The sequence below is a fragment of the Mytilus californianus genome, unplaced genomic scaffold, assembly GCF_021869535.1.
Source record: "Mytilus californianus isolate M0D057914Y unplaced genomic scaffold, xbMytCali1.0.p SCAF_3, whole genome shotgun sequence".
NCBI classification, from domain to species: domain Eukaryota; kingdom Metazoa; phylum Mollusca; class Bivalvia; order Mytilida; family Mytilidae; genus Mytilus; species Mytilus californianus.
In genome coordinates this window covers 90521481-90541810 of record NW_026262679.1, presented here as the reverse complement: position 1 = coordinate 90541810, position 20330 = coordinate 90521481, and the positions used below count along the sequence as shown (strand labels likewise).

The 20330-nt window shown below is 31.1% G+C and overlaps 1 protein-coding gene across 1 annotated transcript; it reads left to right on the top strand.

Annotated features, from left to right (window-relative positions):
• Positions 1-653: 653 nt before the first annotated feature.
• LOC127735382 (DENN domain-containing protein 10-like) lies at positions 654-14980 on the top strand. Its single transcript, XM_052245548.1, has 8 exons — positions 654-707; positions 3871-4067; positions 4985-5213; positions 6169-6286; positions 7294-7434; positions 9159-9226; positions 10858-10952; positions 12089-14980. The coding sequence occupies exons 1-8, from the start codon at positions 659-661 to the stop codon at positions 12260-12262; spliced, it is 1071 nt and encodes a 356-aa protein (XP_052101508.1). The 5' UTR covers positions 654-658; the 3' UTR covers positions 12263-14980.
• Positions 14981-20330: the final 5350 nt, after the last annotated feature.

Genomic DNA, 20330 nt, shown 5'->3' with positions numbered 1-20330 from the left:
AATTCTTTTACCCATCATCCGACCATTCATTCAGCGGCAAGCAGTTATATATTGAGGGTGAAATTCGGGAAAACAGAAAAGTAAAAAATCATTCAAAATAAACCATTATTAGAAAGTCAGAAAACAAATATATGAAAACGTTTAAGACCCTCAGTTTTCCAAAGCAAGAACGTCACGGGATGATGACGGGATCGATGCAGCCTCCCCCGAAAATAATATAGACATACCATCGAACAACTCATGGTCAACATAGATTCCCTTACTCTTAACACGTCCCATTTTGTATGAAGTGATAACTGATGAGAATACCAATGCGGCAGTTGTGCTTTTTTTTAATGCATTCGCCATAATAATTATGTTGATCACGCGGACGTAGCAGAAAACTTACCGATAACGCGGACGTCGGAGACGACATCACATGAATACGTATATTTATACAATTCTTCTCCGTTATTGTTTTATTCGAGTCCGCAAAGTATGGGAGCCAGAAAAAGAAAACAGCTTTTTTATATCATACTTTGCGCAATTTAAAAACTTCATAATGAATTATATTAATTTGGGAATAAATGCATATTTCTACTGATTTACTTCCTATAGTTGAAAAACATAGGAATAATAACTCCGAAACTAGAGAAGGGAATGTCACGTGATAAACAAAATGTCTGCGCCCATGAATTTCATTTCCAGTAAATCAGCTGGCCTAATTGGTAAAATGTTACTTAAATCTTTCTTGGAGCGAGTCACATGAAGTTTGATTATCACTTTTAATACTCATATGAAGTTACTGTTCAACGAAATGAGCAAAAGTCCAATAATCATGATTTTGATTTTGTACATAAATCATGCCATTTGGTTTCTCGGTTGAATTGTTTGACATTTGTCATTTCGAGGCCTATTATAGCTTGCTATGTGGTATGGGTCTGCTCATTATTGAAGGCCGTGCAGTGACCTATAGTTGCTTACTTTCTACATCTGGAGGAGAGTTGTCTCATTGACAATCATACCATACATGTATCTTCTTATTATTACATTTCATCATTACCATTTCATTTTCATGTACATAAAGAATAAAATATGACGCTAGCTAGCATTTATGTTCATTATATAAGTCCATTCATTTGACATGTTTGCTTCTAAATACACAGACTTACCAGGCCACCCTTACAATTTCCTTGTTTGATGTTGTCTACCCATGCCTTGTAGGGTTTGGTAGGGATATAGGGATTTGATTTTTTTTTGGCCAACAACATAAGTTACAAGTTTTAGACAAAACGACCTAAGAGCAGGAAAAAATCTTTGCATAAAAAAATTTGAAACGATTTGTGTCATAAAATTTTTTGGGTAGGCTGCTTCTTCATGCTTTTAGGTGGGTAGCTAGGCAACATCAAACAATTTAAAATTTATTTTTGGCCCCAGATCTAGAGGAACAAATTTATTGAACTTAACTGTAATGACTGTAGTATAGAAATTTCAAGTGATCATTGTTTACTGGGTTAATTACTTAGCAAGGTGTCACAATTGATTTCATTACTGCATATTCAAAGATATGTGTATGTTATATTAGATAAGGTTTTAAGAACATCAGTTGTTCGACCTGCTAGTCAAATGCGTTTTGTTAAAATATACTTTTTCACTCATTTGGTCTTTTGGAAAATGTTGTTTGTGCTGTATTTAGACCCCTCTACCAAGAAATTTGTTTTGCATGCACACATATAAAAATTGCGGTTTTTATCCAACGCAATCATAGGTTTGAACGTTGTTTTCAATTTAGACTTTGTTATATTAGATAATACATAGATGACACACTTTATGATGAAATTTTTAGTTCATCTATCTTGTTTTAAAGAAGGCAGTGTCTGTGCGACCCTGCATGCGTGGACAAGTAGCCAAATTGGCATTCGTAGGCTACATGTACCTGCTTCCGGTTTATAATAAAATGTGAACGGATTGGGAATGAAACATCAAATATACGGGGAAATTATCGCAATTAGTGAATAAATTGATAACTACTCAGAAGTTTTATAAATATTTTTATAGTAAGTGAAGTTTTTCTCTGAGTTAACATGGTTAATAAATAGTCTTAAAATGGAAGAATGTGATATATATGTGGGGAAGACATTTAAAAGTTATAATGAATTGGAACAATTTGTTCAAAAATACCAATCAAATAACTACATTCAATTGTATATAAGAAACTCTGAATCAGGTGCCTGGCTTTAGAAAAAAGTAGATATTTTAAATTTTTGGTTTCTGTTTTGCATTTTACTAGAAAATTATTTTCACACTCAAGTTTTCACATAGCTTTTTTCAAATTCAGTATAATTAGGTCTTTCCACTATTTTGTGGAAAGACCTATTGTATTTGTTCTGATCATTTTTTTTCTTCTTCCGCCAAATTTCAAAACTTGTTTTGTGGTTTCGCAAGATGTTGCTTAGATTTTTTGCATATGATATCGAACAGTTATTGCGCTTTTGAGACTGACCCTGTTTAGTCCAAGACTTTTTATTGTAAGAGTTATCTCCCCAAACACTGTATTCTTTGTGGTGAGATCTCCTCCGTAACCGTAAAAGAAAGCGACAAATTTATTTTACTAAATTGCTCCTTATATCCTCAGGATGATTTGTTAAATTTTAACCGAATCAATTTGTAGACTACATATGACAGTTATTTCCCCTTTTGAATTTGACATAAGTGATATGTCAATGTATCACATGAATGGTAAGTAATACAGACCTAAGGTACGTGTATTTTAGGTCCTGGGTTCATTAAAATAAATTTGAGGTCAAGGTCAAAGGTCAAGGTCAAATTCTAAGTTTTGACTTTTCATTGTTCTGAGATCTCGTCTGACAATCTTGGAGATATATTTAAAAGAACTAGTGCAAAATGTTTGCCTCATTGTGATGAAGATATGATACACTTGGTCTGAAACAATCCAATGACTTCTTATAGGAGCTATTGTCCCTGAAAAGAATAAATTTTAGGTTAATTGATTATTTGTTCAACTTGGTACATGATAAAGCCATAGGGTCTTTTGCTAAATGTTGATTGACATATGACCTTGAAAAATGTCAACCGGAAGTGACCTTGAGTAAACCGGAAGTAGCCATTTTTGCACTTATTTCATGGAAACGTACATAGAAACTATATATTTTTTAAATATGCTTACATCAACCTATCTTTTGAGGCCAGAAGTGACCTTCACTAAACCAGAAGTACCTAATATCTCCCTTATTACAGGCAAAAGTATATAGAAACCATATATTTTTGGAATCAGTGTAAATAAAGCTATCATGTGAGACTGGAAGTTGACAATTATCTCCCTTATTACAGGCAAAAATATATAGAAACATTTATTTATTGAATCAGTATGAAGAAACCTATGCTTGGACGCCAATAGTAACTTTGAGGAAACCGGCAGTAGCTTCTCATCATTAATTTAGAAAATTGATGTGGAAACCCTTCAATTGTTCTCTGAACAATTGGTTTTTAATTTTATTCTTTTAATGTGCATTTACATTTAATTTCTAATTTTTATCATGTTTTCTTTACAGGGATTGTACAGTTTTATTCCTTTAGTGTGAATATAATTTGCAATGTTTATTAATTTTTAACTAATAAATACAAATTTAAAAATATTAGTTGCCATTCTCTTCACTGAATTCACAAAATCCACAAATTACTGATAATTTCTGTGTATATTCTCGTTTCATTCCAGAACTGATGACATTTTATTATAAAACGGATGCGGGGATGAGTAGCCTACAAAGGCAAATTTGGCTACTCGTCCCAGCATGCGGGGTCGCGCAGACACTGCCTTTAAATAAGGCTGGTTTGTGTTGTTACTTCTTTCTACATTACTTTTTTTTTAAGAACGAGACACAAATGGAGATGTTTTATGGACCTGGTCATATCCAAATGTTTCAGAAGAAGAAAGAAACTTTTTTCTTCAGAAGAGTCAGTTGACCATGTCCACAGATGGAATAATTCCTTTCATATATAGTCAATGGAGAAGAAATTGGTATTACATAAAGACATATCAAGTAACAGAGGAGGATCATTTATCAAGAGTTTGTAGTACACATATACCACATATACATTATAAAACCATTAAAATGTGTTGCATGAATGAATTATATCCTTATTTCATCATATTTTTATGATACAAAATATATCTATATCACTGCTGTTTTTTTTTTAAATAATGCAAATATTATAAAGTCATTGATTTGAAACTTGAAATGAGATAGGTTTCATTATAACCAAAACTCATATTTTGAAATTTATACCATTATTTGTTTGCACCATTTCATGAAATCACAATAATTAATCCATTGTTTTGTCCATTGTTCAAGAATTGCCAAAGTAATGCGTGTAAAAATTTATTAATTTACACTATTACCTATTGAAGAAAGTTTGCGATTTCAAGTGAAATGAATAAATATACTCTTATAATGGGTTTTTGTTCCTTGTTGAAGGCCGTACGATGACTTATAATTGTTAACTTCTATGTCATTTGGTCTCTTGTGGAGAGATGTCTCATTGGCAATCATACCGCATCTTCTTATTTTTATATCAATTGACAATTTGTCCATGTTGACTTATTTGTAGATCTTACTGTTCCCGTTATTCTTACTTTTTAAAATTTCTCTCAATCTGTTGTAGTTTTCAAGATAATAACCAAAAACTGCGAAATTTGCATTATAAATTACATGCAATAACTCCAACTTGTGACTGTCAAACAATGATGATGATGATGCATGTTCAGCAGCAAGTAATCAATTGATCAATAACTGTTTCAAGATTTTCTGGTAAACTTTGATTTAATTGGAATTTAATTTGAAATTTACATAGTTTAAATTATCGTTTAACTGATAGCTCAATGCTCTTTTTTAAAAATTATCAATATAATAAATATATGCCAAGTTTGCAACTGAGCGGTACTTGCTCCTTGTACACTAAAAGTTGTAATTTTTCATATTTTCAGGTTACTCATTTTTCACTAGTCCTGGTAACAAAAGACTTCAATCCTGAAAAATATGAAGTACTCTGTAAGATTTTATGCATGAAATACAGAAAAACAGGAAATCCAGCATCCATGTTAGAGCTATACTTACATGTTTTAACAAGAGGATCATGTGCAACTGATGAAAATGGTCGATTTTCTGTTAGAGATTTTGATGTTAAAAGAGCTTTTATCAATTCAAAAATAAAAGGTACAGTGCATATATTCGTTTTCAAAGTACATTTATATTTACATTTTTAACAGGACGATCTTGCAATTGAATAATATTTAAGATCAGCGTGCCTTAATTAACAAAGGAGTTTTGAAAAAGCAATAAATTTTAAGTAGAAATATTTTGTAGATCAATAACATGTCAATAGAAATGTTCTATAAAGCAGATACATGTAAGTTTAAAGCATGAAAATCAGAGATAGAAGAAAAGACCACAGGTTAATGTTAAAGAAATATTTAAAAAACACTGTTTTTTTATTGAATAAATTATACCTATGCAATGATTAAGATGAAATTGGTTTTGTGTCATTTGAAAATTTATTATACAATTTCAGTGTAGGATAAGTTTTGTAATGTAGATTTTATTTTTTTGTATGCATTTTTTATTAAATTTGTTTAACATAGAACTACGGTACTGATAGTGCACCTTGTACATGCACCTACACACCAGGTAATATCAATCATGACTATATGGTATTATTGAATCAATGACCAAAATTATATGCATGCATAAATGAATTATCAATGAGAAAAAACAGGATATTGGTTGGATGTATATGGGACAATATAGAAAAAAGTAGTAAATAACATATGTATCTATTTCTGCTCTTGACAATTGCTACAAGGGTTTCATTGATAAGCTATAGAGCTTACATCTTTAATATCGTAAGATGCAGTGCTACCTTTTTATCAAGTAGCTACATATTTTTTGAAGAAGTAATTTTCTGAGTGATTGATATGGCTGACACAGACATGATTTTATCTTTTTACATCTAGTAAAGTCTGAAAAAAATATCAATATGTATTTATTTTATTAAATATTTTTTTCTGACTTATGGTTGGTGTTTTTTTTTTAGTTGATTTTATTTTTTGTATTTATGATATATTTAATTTTTGAGTAATCACATATTGATAACAAATTTTCTGATTTACAGACATAGTAACCACATTTGGATTAGAAACAATACTCATATACACAGCATTATTATTAAAGAAAAGAATAGCAGTCTATTACCCTCAGAACCAGTTAGAAGATTTATTACAGTTTATTAGGTAATCTTTCACCAGGAATTACATTAATAAAAGGAGATATAGGGTATTCATCAATGAGACAGCAACCAAACGATACAAAAAAACCCCAAAATTCATCTGATTTCAACAATAGACATAGTGTCTATATATATACAGTATATCATTGTGAAGTCAAGAATGGCCTGTTTCTTCAAAATTGTACTTATTGTTATTCAGTCAGGTATGAAGGGTTGGTTATATTCTGAAAATTTTCTGTCATCTCATACCATTCTATTAGGTTACATGTATTACTTAGTGATTGGGTCAGTTTATGGGGAACCACTAATAGTGTTGTGTATAAATGATATTTGGGTTGCAGATGTATTAGCATTGAGAACAGAAAAGGCTTTCGGGGCCTTTTTTAGTTGACTATGCAGTATGGGTTTTACTCATTGTACGGTGACTTATAGTTGTTAATTTCTGTGTCATTTGGTCTCTTGTGGAATGTTGTCTCATTGGCAATCATACCACATCTTCTTATTTTTATAATTAGGGTTACATATAAAAGAGTTGTTTCTTTTGATTTGGAGCACTACCACTGCTTTGTCAACAAAAAAGCCTCCATGGCTTTTCCAATTTCTGAAAAGGTCTGTAACAAGTGTTACTACTTTCAAAAACTCAAAAAGGGTAACTATCAGACATCAAGTTGAAACAATGTTTTCATTTATGTTAAAGAACTGATGAAAAAATAAATGAAAACTAAACATGTAGAAATGTTCTTCAGAAGGTATACACATACCATATGTTATTACTTTGGTTCTGATGAAAAGCTTATATTTGCTTTTTGGGCAAAATATATCCACATGACTGTTTAGGCTCCATTGCATCTCTAGTTTGTTCATCTTGTCTGGATTGTAAGATTTTTGCTTTGGTATTTTCTGCAGCAGATGTACACCTAGCATATTCCATCTTTTTCAATTTGAATAGTAACATTAAATCAAATCATTGTTAAAAGCAGTACATGTATATTTTTTTTTAAATTATTTCAGGTCATTGCCTGCCTTTGTATGGCATAGACAGAACTGGGATATAGCATATCCTTATGTAGAGCTTGATTCTACGGAATTGGAAGATTTATCCCAGAAAAATAGTTTTGTAGCAGGTTTTACAGATGCTTCTATAGAAGGAAGGTAAATTAACAACTATGTTTGATTAATAATTATTTTAGATATATATGCTGGTGAAGCAACATTAAACCTGGAGTCAATAAAGAGTATAGCAAAGCAGGATTTTTATTTACTATTCGTTTTTTTCTTACAAATCAAGATTAATAGTATAAAGAAAAAAAAACTTGTTTTACTCTGCTGTGTTTATGTTCAGTCAGTATCCTCGTCAGGGGTTGTTTCTAGTAAAAACTGAATGCTTTTTTTGTAAGAGTTTATAATTGGTGTCATTTTTATAGTCTCAATGAAATTTATTTTTAGTTCTTTTCAAGATTAAGAGCAATTTATAAGGCTTAACTTATTCTATAGACACTTATCTGTGGTTTATTAAGATATTTTTGCCTGTAGGTTTTTTGATTTTTATACGCCTGTTTACGGGACATATTATGGTATACCGTTGTCTGTCCGTCCGTCTGTCCATCCGTCTGTCCGTCCGTCTGTCGTCAACATGTCGGACATTAACTCAAAAACACTTTAACCAATTTCCATAAAACTTTGGTGAATTGTTTATATCTATTGACGTGAGCTCCCTTTCGTTTTTTATAAATTTTAGATCTTACGTTTCCGAGTTATGGGGTTTTATTCATTAAAAAAAGGGGGATTTTCCAGTTTTCGGACAATAACTCAAGAATGCTTTCACCAACTAGCAAGAAATTGTGGTGAATTGTTTATATTTATTGACATGAGCTCCCTTTCGATTTTTATATAATTTAGATTATAAATTTCCGAGTTACAGGGTTTTATTCATAAAAAAAGGGGGATTTTCCAGTTTTCGGACAAAAAATCAAAAATGCTTTCAGCAGGTCTTATGAAACTTTGGTGACTTGTTTATATCTATTGATGTAAGCTCCGTTTAGAATTTTATAAATTTTTCATTTATCATTTCTGAGTTATGGGTTTTTATTTATTAAAAAAGGGGGGATTTTCCAGTTTTCTGACAATAACTTCAGCAGTTCTAATGAAACTTTGGTGAATTGTTTTATATCTATTGATGTAAGCTCCCTTTAGAATTTTATAAATTTTTTATTTATCATTTCTGAGTTATGAGGTTTTATTCATTAAAAAAGGAGGGATTTTCCAGTTTTCGGACAATAACTCAAAAATGCTGTCAGAAATTCTCATGAAACTTTGGTGAATTGTTTATATCTATTGATGTAAGCTCCCTTTACATTTTCATAAATTTCTAATATGACATTGAGAATTAATTGAACTTTATTTGTTTATAGTCTGACAACAGATTTACTAAGTATTGCGCAACAGCACAGTGTATTGCACAACAGCAAGAAATATTTAATTGAATATAAATTCAATTCATATAACCAATTTCAAGTTCTTTGACTACATTTATTCAGAAACCTATAATATGTCAAATATTTAATTACAATCAAAATTCAGACCTGTATCAAGCTGGAATATTGTGTCCATTTTTGCCCCAACTGTTCAGGGTTGGACCTCTGCGGGCGTATCCAGCTGCGCTCAGCGAAGCAGTTTATTTTTGTGTTGTTAGGTTACTGTCTCATTGATGTACCCCTAACTCCCATAGAAGTGATAATTTCTTTGATATGTATTCAAATTGAACTATTTCAAAGACCATATAAATTGGAGGTTGAATAAACCTTTCTTTCTTAAGGAATAATTATGAAGCTCCCATCTGAAATCAAGTTTTTAACATTTCATTTATTTGCTTTCAGGACAGATTTATATGATATATTTGTTAATCCTTCGACCAGTCAGATAACTACAGCCACTCATGCCAAAGGTATACATGTCCTAAAAACTTTATTTACATCACAAACCATAAAAGTATTAAAACTTTTCACTCAATTTAAATTTCATACGGAGCTACTGACATACTGTGAAAGTACTTTTATTCATGGGGTACCAATTTTCGTGGTTTTCGTGGATGACTTTATCTACGAATTTAAGTGTCCAACGAAATATAACAACTGTTATCCAAATCAAGACATGGAAAGATTCCAATGTAGGTTTGACTACATGGATACTGGCATTTAATCTAGAGAATACATCGAATATAAAAAAATGCACCATGAACTATATATACAACCTCAGACAGATTTTATCCATTTAATCTTAATAAACCTAAATTGTACAACTTCTAAACTTTTAAATTTTATGAAAAAATAATTTTGATTGATGAAAGACATAGATGAGATGAAGAACAGCAATAAAAGCACTGTTCCTTTGCTTTTTGTGTGTTTTTTTGTTGTGCATGTACTAATTTTGTGTCATGGATGGATACCCCATATCCTTTGTTTTTCTATTATACTTCGTGTGATGATATGCAATGATGAAGTGTTCATGTTATCTCCTCATAATTCTCATACGAAAAAAAAAACAATGATAACATATTGGGCTGGCTTTTGTATTTCATAATAATTAATTATACAATTCAAAGTACATTTGTAGAATTTTTTATGTAACTGTTTTCTTTAAGTGACAAGTTTATGGCCCAATAAACACCTTTGGTGATTGTTAATCCGTTAATCATTCAATCTCGGATTAACTAGTGTCATCGCTTCTGATTACTTGTGTGCAACAATTTCCCTCAATGGAGACAATTTGTTAGCATAGATGGATCAGCTTGTTTCTGAAAGCAATTATTTTATAAATACATTTGACGAACATATTAATTTATGAAAATGAGCACCTTATTTTGCAATGTCCCTCACATCATTATATAACAACATATGTTTATTTTCAAGAATCTTTGTTTCTGATGGCTTCAAACATGTCAAATACATCGTTCGATTTTTTTTTCAAAAAAACTAAAATCAACGAATTTAAGAACCCACAAACATGCAACTTTTGCTCAAACCACTAAAATTGATACCCATGATAAAAGTACTGTCACAGTACAATGTATTGAAGTAATAAATTAGGTGAGTACAATGTACTGAAGTAAAAATTTAGGTGACATTACCCCAGAATTTTTCCAATTGGATTTGATCATTTTGGGTTTCAGTACCTGACATGTTTTAAATAGCACTTGATTTGTAATGACTAGTGACATGGTTGTAAGTGTTGCTGTCCACCTATTGCAGTTCAATGAAAATTCTGATTAAATTGCAATTTGTTTCATCAAATCAAACTGTTCAACTGGTCTGAAATTTTAACCAGCAGTATATTATCTTTGTTACAACAAACAATTTTCCTTTTTTATTTATTTTTTTATCCTTTAATGTGGTAGATGAAATGCTATTAATTTTCTGGAATTTTTAGATGTTTTTATTATTTTGAAATTTGGGACAATTTAAGTTCTGCCATACCATTGACAATCATACCACATCTCCTTATTTTATATTGAATGACAAGTGAAGGTTACTAAGTGTCTGATCAGTGTGTCTGCACTTGTCAATTTGAATTTTATAGAATCATTTGCAATGGGAAAACTACACAAAGATACAGCTATGTTTATGGTACAGTGTGCTGAAAAAGAAGATGTAACAGATGAACAGCTAATTAAGGTGAGTTGTGGAAAGAAAAAGTATTCCAAAAATTTCCAGTCTGAAAGTAGAAACCTGTGTTAAAAGATTATAATGTAGATTCATTTGTTTTCATTGGTAACAATCTTCATGGATTCTCTTAAAGTTGCTTATAAAAATACTTGAAATTGTAGTTTACACAGTCTACATTCAAGCCTATCAATAATAATAAATCCACAGTACGAGATGTACTAAAATATACATGGGAATACTGCAAGCAAAATTAAGTCAGGATAGCCTACTTTTTTAAATGCAATACTATATTTGTTCAGTTTTTACAGTTTCAGGTTGCTATTTATAGCTTAGTATGTGTAGTCTAAAGGATATTTCATTCTTATTCTTACAGTAGCAATGACATATATAGTAAAAAAGTATTAACAAAAAATACCGAAATTCCAAGGTAATGTAAATTCAAAAAGGGGAAGTTCATAAAACCTGACAAATTCAAATGCTTGACTATATCAACCAATGGAAAGAATGGAAAATAACTATCATATTTCTGACTTGGTACAGGCATTTTCAGAAGAAATTTGGTGGGTTAAACCTAGTTTTATAGCTAGCTAAACCTCCCAATTGTATGCCAGTTGTTTATTGTTCCATTATATTGAGCTACCCAAACAGACATAATTGGTTAATGTAAGAACATATAACATCAGAAAGGATATGGAGCAATGATTTATGAGACAAAAGAAAAATGAGTCCAGGAATGCCAGAAATGAAAATTGTACATCATACATATATCTTTTATGAATATTTGCTCAGAAAAATAAAATTAAATATTTAAAGAATTGAATGAACAGTATATTAACACAATTAACAAAACTTGACATCAAAAACCAGTAGTATAAACTTCTGAATGCAAATTGAATGCAAGCAAGTGACAGGGTATAACGATTGATGGATACCCTTATTACTTCCCCTTGTTAGCATAAACTTTGCCACAACATGTAGAAATATTAAAGTTGATGGTTTTATGTTTCGCTTAACCTCAATATTATAACACATTTCAGTGATAGCTATTATTTCCAATTGCCAGAGGATAAATATGGTAGGCAATATTTTTCTGATTTATTCCAAATAAAAGTGTGTATTTCCAGATTTTCTATTTTCCATTTCAGGAAATAGCTTCCAAAACCAGAGAATTAATTAACAACTTAAAATCCTTATCAGTGACAGGGGAAGACAGTAAACAATATATAACAATAGAAGTATTAAGAGAAAGAAAGATGACTCCAGCCACAGAAAATTTCCTTTTTAGTTTAGCAGCTTGCGAAGGACTGGTGCAAATGTGAATAACTTTATGTAGAAAAATAACCAAAGGATGCCAAAATTATTTCAATGCTTCCTTTTTTTAACAATCTTCCATGTGTTTTAAAATGTAGTATAGAATGTTCCAACTATACTTTATTTTAATTTAAAATAAAAAACACTTTTATAATGAATGGAAATTTATGTTTGATAGATCCAAAATAAGCTTCTGTATTTATTTGCATTTAGATCAGATTTTTAAAATAAAATTGTACTGCATTCAATCAAAACTCAAATTTTTTGTGTTTTTTTTTCAGCTTTGAAAGTAAGAAGGCATACTGTCCTTTTTTTTCAGTACGTTCACACTTTGTGATATGTACTGCTGAATCCTATAGTTAAAGTTATTTTTCTAAGACTTGTTCTCATGCCAAAAAAATGAAATTGAAAACTGTTATGATTGATATAGATTTTAACTAAAATGTGCAAAGTTTATAAAGAAATAACATGTTTTTGTCATTAAACCAAAGACTTTTATATTACTTTATCCTTTGTTGATATCTTTAAATAAAAATACAGAAAATCTATTGATTTTATTCGAAGAATTAATGATTTAATTTGGGGAAATAACTTAGCTAAGATTTAAAATAGTTGTACTGTAAATTCATTTATTTTATTACATAGTAAGACAATGAGATGGATATACCATTTTTTAAATTTTATGAAAGTATGTTATAAGGACAACCTTTTTGTATTTTATTGAAAAATATCTTATACATATTTTTTGGGTAAGTTATATTTTCTTTTCTCCTGTTGTATCTAAGCCAAATATATTAAAAAAATGCCCAACCTGTAGTGTAAAAACATTTTTGTCTCGCCTTGACGGAGTCAAAAAGCGAGACATAGGTATGCTGTTTCCGGCGGCGTCAACAATGTATTAGTTTGTGATTAGGTCTAGTTCATGGTGAACCACTAGTGGTAGGTCACTAAGGTCAATGATATTTGGTATGCAGTTGTATTAGCATTGGCACATCTCATTACCATGGAGATTATTTGGCCCCTCCCCCTCAGTCAAGGTCTATTGACTTTGAAACTTTTCATAGTTTACATGTATTAGTTTGTGATTAGGTCAATTTATGGGGAACCACTAGTGGTAGGTCAATGATATTTGGTATGCAGTTGTATAAGCATTGGCATATCTCATTTCCATGGAGATTATTTGGCTGCGCCCCCTTAGTCATGGTCTATAGACTTTAAAAACTTTGCTACGTTAACATGTATTAGTTTGTGATTAGGTCAGTTCAAGGGGAACCATTAATGGTAGGCCAATGTTAATTGGTGTTCAGCTGTATAAGCATTAGCACATCTCATTTCCATGGAGAATATTTGGCCCTGCCCCCTCAGTCATGGTCTATTTACTTTGAAACTTTTGCTTAGTTTACATGTATTAGTTTGTGATTAGATCAGTTTAAGATGAACTGCTTATGTTAAGTCAATGATATTTGGTATGCAAATTTATTGGCATTTGAAAGTATCGTTATCATGGAGATTATATAGCCCCACCCCTGATCATGGTTCATTGACTTTGAAACTTTTACATAGTTTACAAGTTATTGTTTGTGTTTAGGTTTGTTTAAAGGGAACGACTTATAATAAGTCAATGGTATTTGGTATGCAGTTGTATTAGCATTGGCACATCTCATTCCATGGAGATTGTTTAGCCATGTACATGTACCTTCAGTCATGGTTCATCGACTTTGAATATTTGCATAACTTACATGTTAAAAGTATTGCTATTTTAATTTCAACATTTGCATTATCAAAATTACAAAAAGGCGAGACATATCTCTGTGATAACAGTTTATCTTTTTTAGTTTTTGAAAATAGCATGATGTAAACTACATTTTTTGTTTATACTCCTACATTTTTAACGGGTTTTACCAAAACAAAAATTTTGTTATCAAAATGGTAAAGTACAACTGGTGTGTGGGCAGTGTGCGTTCAGATGCCAACAGTTTCCATGCAATAACTTATGAATGGTTCAATCAATGGTTTTCAAATTTTAATATGTTGTTACTGATGATACAATGGAGGTCCTTGATATATTAGAAAATGGAACTTTATGTTGTTTCTGTGCAATAACTTATGAACCATTCCACCAATACTTTTTAAATTTTAATATGTTGTTACTGATGACAAAATTGAGGTCAATTTCAATATTGAAGATTTCCACTTTTACTATGAAGTAGAAATGGTCCTATATATATTGAAAAATAGAACTTTATGTCGATTCCGGGCAATTGCTTATGAACTATTCAATCAATACTTTTCAAATTTTAATATGTTGTTTCTGATGACGAAATGGAGGTGAAATTTGAAATTCACAATTTTCAATTTTCCTGTTCAGGAGTTATATTCCTTAATATATTGAAAATAGGCACAGAAAGCGGCAGGTGAAACACTCCTGAAAGCACCTTCAAAATACTGAAAACCTGGTTAGCGGTCAATTTGACAGCTCATATCTTGTTTTTTTATATTCCCATACTACCTTATGCATGTGAGATCTATTAGCATTGTGTAAAATGTAATTAAGTTGTATAACCACCTCAAATATTTGTATGTTATTGTTACAAAGATTATAAATATTGATTGTTAGTTAATATGTTAAAAAAATATTATATGTATGTTATTTATTGATGTATCTTTTATGAAATATTAAAAAACTATGTTATTACACCATATTGATTAAAATTACACATTTTGAATGATTTTTGTGTTATTGCATTTACCTGGTAACAGCATTCCTCAAAACATCTATACACATTTTTAGTCGGTAGGGGACTTTAGGTTTGCACTCCGTCTGTCTGTCTCTCTGTTTGTATGTCCATCCGTCAGTCCGGCAAATCAGTTTTCCACACCTTTTTTCGTCATGCTTGAAGATAACTTTTTGATAATTGGTATATAGTTTTATCATGACAAGTTACAGATCAAGTTCGAATTTTGTTCCAGTCTGAAGATTTTGTGCAGAGCTATGGTCCTTGGACTTAGAAAATTCACTTAAATAATAAGTTTTCCACTTGTTTTCGTCATGCTTGAAGATATTGACTTGATATTTGTCATATAGTTTACACCATGACAAGTTATAGATCAAGTTAGCATATTGTTCAGGTACAATGAAATTTTAATCGGTAGGGGACTATGTATTGCCATGCAATACTCTTAGAATGCTTGTTTAAAATTGGGTTTTTCTGAATGAAAAAGCTGGTTATAAAAATAGTGGCTGCCAACAGTTTCTTTGCAATAACTTAAGAACCTTTCAACCAATGGTTTTCAAATTTTAATATGTTGTTACTAATGACAAAATGGAGGTCAAGCTCGATACTGAAATTTTTCACTTTTACTGTTCAGGAGTTATGATCCTTGATTTATTAGAAAATGGCACTTTATGTTGTTTCCTTGCATTACCTTATGAAGCTTTCCATCAATGCTTTTCAAATTTTGATATGTTGTTACTGATGACACAATGGTGTTCATGTTCAAAATTGATAATTTTCACATTTATCGTTCATGAGTTATGGTCTTTGATAGATCAGAAAATGGCACTCTATGTTGTTTTCGTGCAATCAGTCATGAACTAATCAAATAATGCTTTACAAATTTTAATATGTTGCTTCTGATGACAAAATGGAGGTCAAGTGCCATATAAACGATTTCCATTCTTACTGTGCAGGAGCAATGGTCCTTCATAGATTGGAAACTGGCACCCGATATGTTGTTTCCAGACAAATACTTTTGAATCCTTCATCCAATGCTTTACAAATTTTAATATGTTGCTTCTGATGACAAAATGGAGGTCAACTTTGATATGGACAATTTTCACTTTTATCATTCAGGAGTTGTGGTCCTTGATCGATTGGAAAATAGTCAGAGAACTTAGCAGGTCAAACAAACTTGAAAATACCTTCAAAATACTAAAAACCTGGTTTGCTGTCAATTTGTCAGCTCTATATTTTTCTTATTATTATAGAATTAATATGTGGTATAATGTCATTACAATAGTTAACCACCAAAGGTTATTGTGCGAGAAGGTCACCACACACCTTCATATAATGAATGTTAGTCCATTCCATATGGTAAACTCAACAAGGCTTTGATATAATTTTTGAACAATTTGAATGAATCAATTACTGTAGATTCATTATTATTTGTGGGATACCAATTTTCGTCGATCTCTTGGGGACAGATCAACCACAAATTTAAATGTTCAAGGAATTTTAAATTTTCTATAGGCTTGTTTGCTGACTTTGGTAAAATCAAATATCCATGAAAAAACTAAGTTTTCCTCAATCTAAGAAATTTGGTACCCATGAAAATAAGTGAATCCACCCTTTTTTCATGTGAACTCACTTTAAACAAAAATCCTGTACTGGTAAAAAAAAAACAAAGATAAACACTGAACTTAGGTTAAATTTTATTAGTTGTGTTTATATCGATTTACCTACCTGAAGAGTAAACTTAAAGTTTGTTCTAATGTTGTGCTGTTACAGCACTGTCCCAGATTAACCACAGCACATTATTTCTACATGCCTGTGTCAAGCAAGCAGCTTGTATTCCAATAGCCGTTGTTGGTTGCTATCTGCCAGAATGGTTTTTATACGACCCCAAAATTTTTGCTGTCATATAATGTTATGACGTTGTCAGCTTTGTCATCGCCTTCATTGTCCAAAGACATTTGGTTTCCAGACAATATATTGAGTATAAGTGTATGGATCTCTAGGAGAATTGTACCACAAGGTTCCATTACACAAAAAGAAGGTTTGGATTGATTTTTGGGGTTATTGTCCTATCTGTTTAGGAATTAAGGGCCAAAAACAAGCATTCTTCTTGTTTCAGGACAATAACTTGTGTATAAGTGTATGGGTCTCTATGAAATTGTACCACAAGGTTCCTTGCCTCAAAAGGAAGTTTGGGATTAATTTTGGGGGTTATGGCCCAAACCATCTAGGAATTGGGGACCAAAAAGTGGCCAAAAAAACAGGAATTTCATGTTTCCAGGACAATAACTTGAGTATAAGTCTATGGATCTCTATGAAATTGTACCACAAGGTTCCATATGATAAAAGGAAGGTTAGGATTGATTTTGGGGATTATGGCTCTAATCGTTTAGGAAAAAGGGGCCAAAAACAAAACTTTTCTAATACTTTGAATAATTTGCTTATTTCTTGACCAATTTCAATGGGGTTTAATTCAAAGGTCATGAATTCTTGGGGTTCTTTAATTTGCTGATTCTAACCGTTTAATTTAGATTTTTAGTTTTTTGGCCTGGTTTTCAAATTGGTCCTCATCAAGGTCTAAAGGGTCAAAAATTCAACTTAGTTTAATTTTAACAAAAATTGAATTCAAGGGTTTTTTTGATATGCTGAATCTAAACATTTATTTAGATTTTTTATTTTGGCCCAGTTTTTAAGTTGGTCCAAATTGGGGTCCAAAACTATTCTTTGTTTGATTTCAACAAAATTTGAATTCTCGGGGTTCTTTGTTATGCTGAATCTAACCATGTATTTAGATTTAGGATATTGGACCATATGTAAATGTCCAATTTCAAATTTTTAAGTTCTTAAGACTACATTCATTCTGTGACAGAAACCTTTGCTATGTCAAATATTTAATCATAATCCAAATTCAAAGCTGTACTGCACAATTTATAGAAATTTTTAGTAGATTCATAGTTAAAAATAGATTTTGCATCAAATTCTAATTTTAGAAATTATGTATAAATATAGTTTGAAATTTACTATTCATTATTAGATATTTTGAAAACTAATTAGAGGTAAGTTTTATAAATTTTTTAATGCCATTGTATTAATGATGAATGATATTTTGGAAATGGTTTTTTTTCATTTTTTTTTTTAAGAACTTTGTGGTAGGATTGTTTGTTATTCTGTATAAATTAATTTTCAGAATGCTATATATATATATTTTTTTTTTTATGAAGCGAACCCTTTTAAAAACTTGGATAATATTGTTCATTAATAAATGAATAAATTAAATTCTTGTTGTACCTAACCGTGTATTTAGATTTTGGCTATTGGAACATAATAGGTAAAAGTCCAATTTCAAATTTTTCAGTTCTTTGACCACATTCATTCCGTGTCAGACCTATGCTGTGTCAAATATTTAATCACAATCCAAATTCAGAGCTGTATCAAGCTTGAATGTAGTGTCCATACTTGCCCCAACTGTTCAGGGATTGATCTCTGCGGTCCTATCAAGCTGCGCCGAGCAGAGCATTTTATTATACGACAACAAAAAATTTGTGTTCATATATTGCTATCATGTCGTTGTCGTCCGAAGACATTTGGTTTCCGGACAATAACTTTAGTATAAATGAATGGATCTCGAAAGCACAAAAGGAAGGTTATGATTGATTTTGGGGGATATGGTCCCAACTGTTTAGGAATTAGGGGTCAAAAAGCAGCCAAAAAAAGGCATTTTTTTAGTTCCAGACAATAACTTGTGAATTAGTGTATGGATCTCTATGAAATTGTACCACAAGGTTCCATACCACAAAGAGAAGTTTGGGAATGACTTTGGGGGTTATGGCCCAAACCGTTCAGGAATTCGGGGCAAAAAGAGGTTTTCCCGTTAATGGACAATTCCTTAAGTATTAGTTTATGGATCGCTATGAAATTGAAACACAAGGTTCCATACCACAAAGGGAAAGTTGGGTTTGACTTTGGGGGTTATGGCTCAAACCGTTCTGGAATAATGGGCAAAAAGTGGGGGGAAAGGGGGGGGGGGGGGAGAAATACTTAAGCATTAGTCAATGGATCTCTATGAAATTGTACCACAAGAGTCCATACCACACACAGAAGGTTGGGGTCAATTTTGTGGGTTGTGGCTTTAATCGTTAAGAAACTAGAGACCAAATAGGGGCCAAAACAAGACTTTTCTAATACTGGCTAAGCTGGTTCTAACATAAATTATTTCTGATCTATATAAAGAAACAGCAAATACTGATATGGCAGGAGATACAAACCAAACAGGGTGTGTAAATTATTATATTTAGTTTGTAAACAGATTTACTAAGTATTGCGCAACTGCAAAGTTATCCTCATTGAAATTGGTTAAAAGATTTGTATTTATTTTCAATTGAAGATTTATTGCTGTTGTGCAATACTTTGCTGTTACGCAATACTTAGTAAATCTGTTTACAAACTAAATATAATAATTTACACATTCAAAGTCTTGAATTATTTAAAGTCTTGAATTGTTTGAGGTTTTTACCATGTATTACTATATTGGATATTTGCAATATAAATATAATGTATATTCATGTATATTATGGAGAAGACGGCACTAAGTTGAAAAACTTGTGTCTAATCCATTTGTTTTGTACAATAAAATGTGTTTAAACTATTGGATATTTGGACATTTTTAAATAGGTCTACATTGAGGTCCAAAATTAGACTTTGTTCGATTTTATCAAAAACTGAATTCTTGTGGTTCTATGATATGCTGAATCTAATTGTGCATTCAGATTTTTAATTTTGGGTCCTGTTTTCAAATTAGTCTATATTAAGGTCCAAAGGGTCCAAAATTAAACTTTGTTTGAATTCATGTTTTTTTTTTTTTTAATATGCCTAATCTAACCATGGAATTAGATTTTGGATATTGGACCATTAAGTAGATTAAATGTCCCATTTCAAATTTTTAAGTTATCTGACACATTTATTCTGTGTCAGAAATCTATAATGTGTCAAATATTTAATCACTATCCAAATTCAGAGCTGTATGAAGCTTGAATATTGTGTCCATACTTGCCCCAACTGTTCAGAGTTCTACCTCTGCAGTTGTATCCAGCTGCTCCAGGCGGAGCGCATTTTTCAGTTATTGATCAATTATAAATCAGGTTCTTGGTTTTCTTTTGAATTATTTTATAATTTGTCCCCAGGGGCCTTTATAGCTTATTTTATTATATGGATTCTGCTCATTGATGGAAGCCATAGGATAATTTGTAATTTTTCCTGTCGTTGTCCTTTAATATTTGATGGATAGTAAGAAATGTCTCATTGACAATAATTCATCTCCTTATTTTAATATGACTTTGGAAAG

Coding starts and splice junctions, on each gene's coding strand:
- LOC127735382 (XM_052245548.1), top strand. CDS start 659: ATGTCTGCGCCCATGAATTTCATTTCCAGTAAATCAGCTGGCCTAATT. Junction 708..3,870: donor TAAATCAGCTGGCCTAATTG/GTAAAATGTTAC, acceptor TTTTTTTTTAAG/AACGAGACACAAATGGAGAT. Junction 10,953..12,088: donor CAGATGAACAGCTAATTAAG/GTGAGTTGTGGA, acceptor TTTCCATTTCAG/GAAATAGCTTCCAAAACCAG.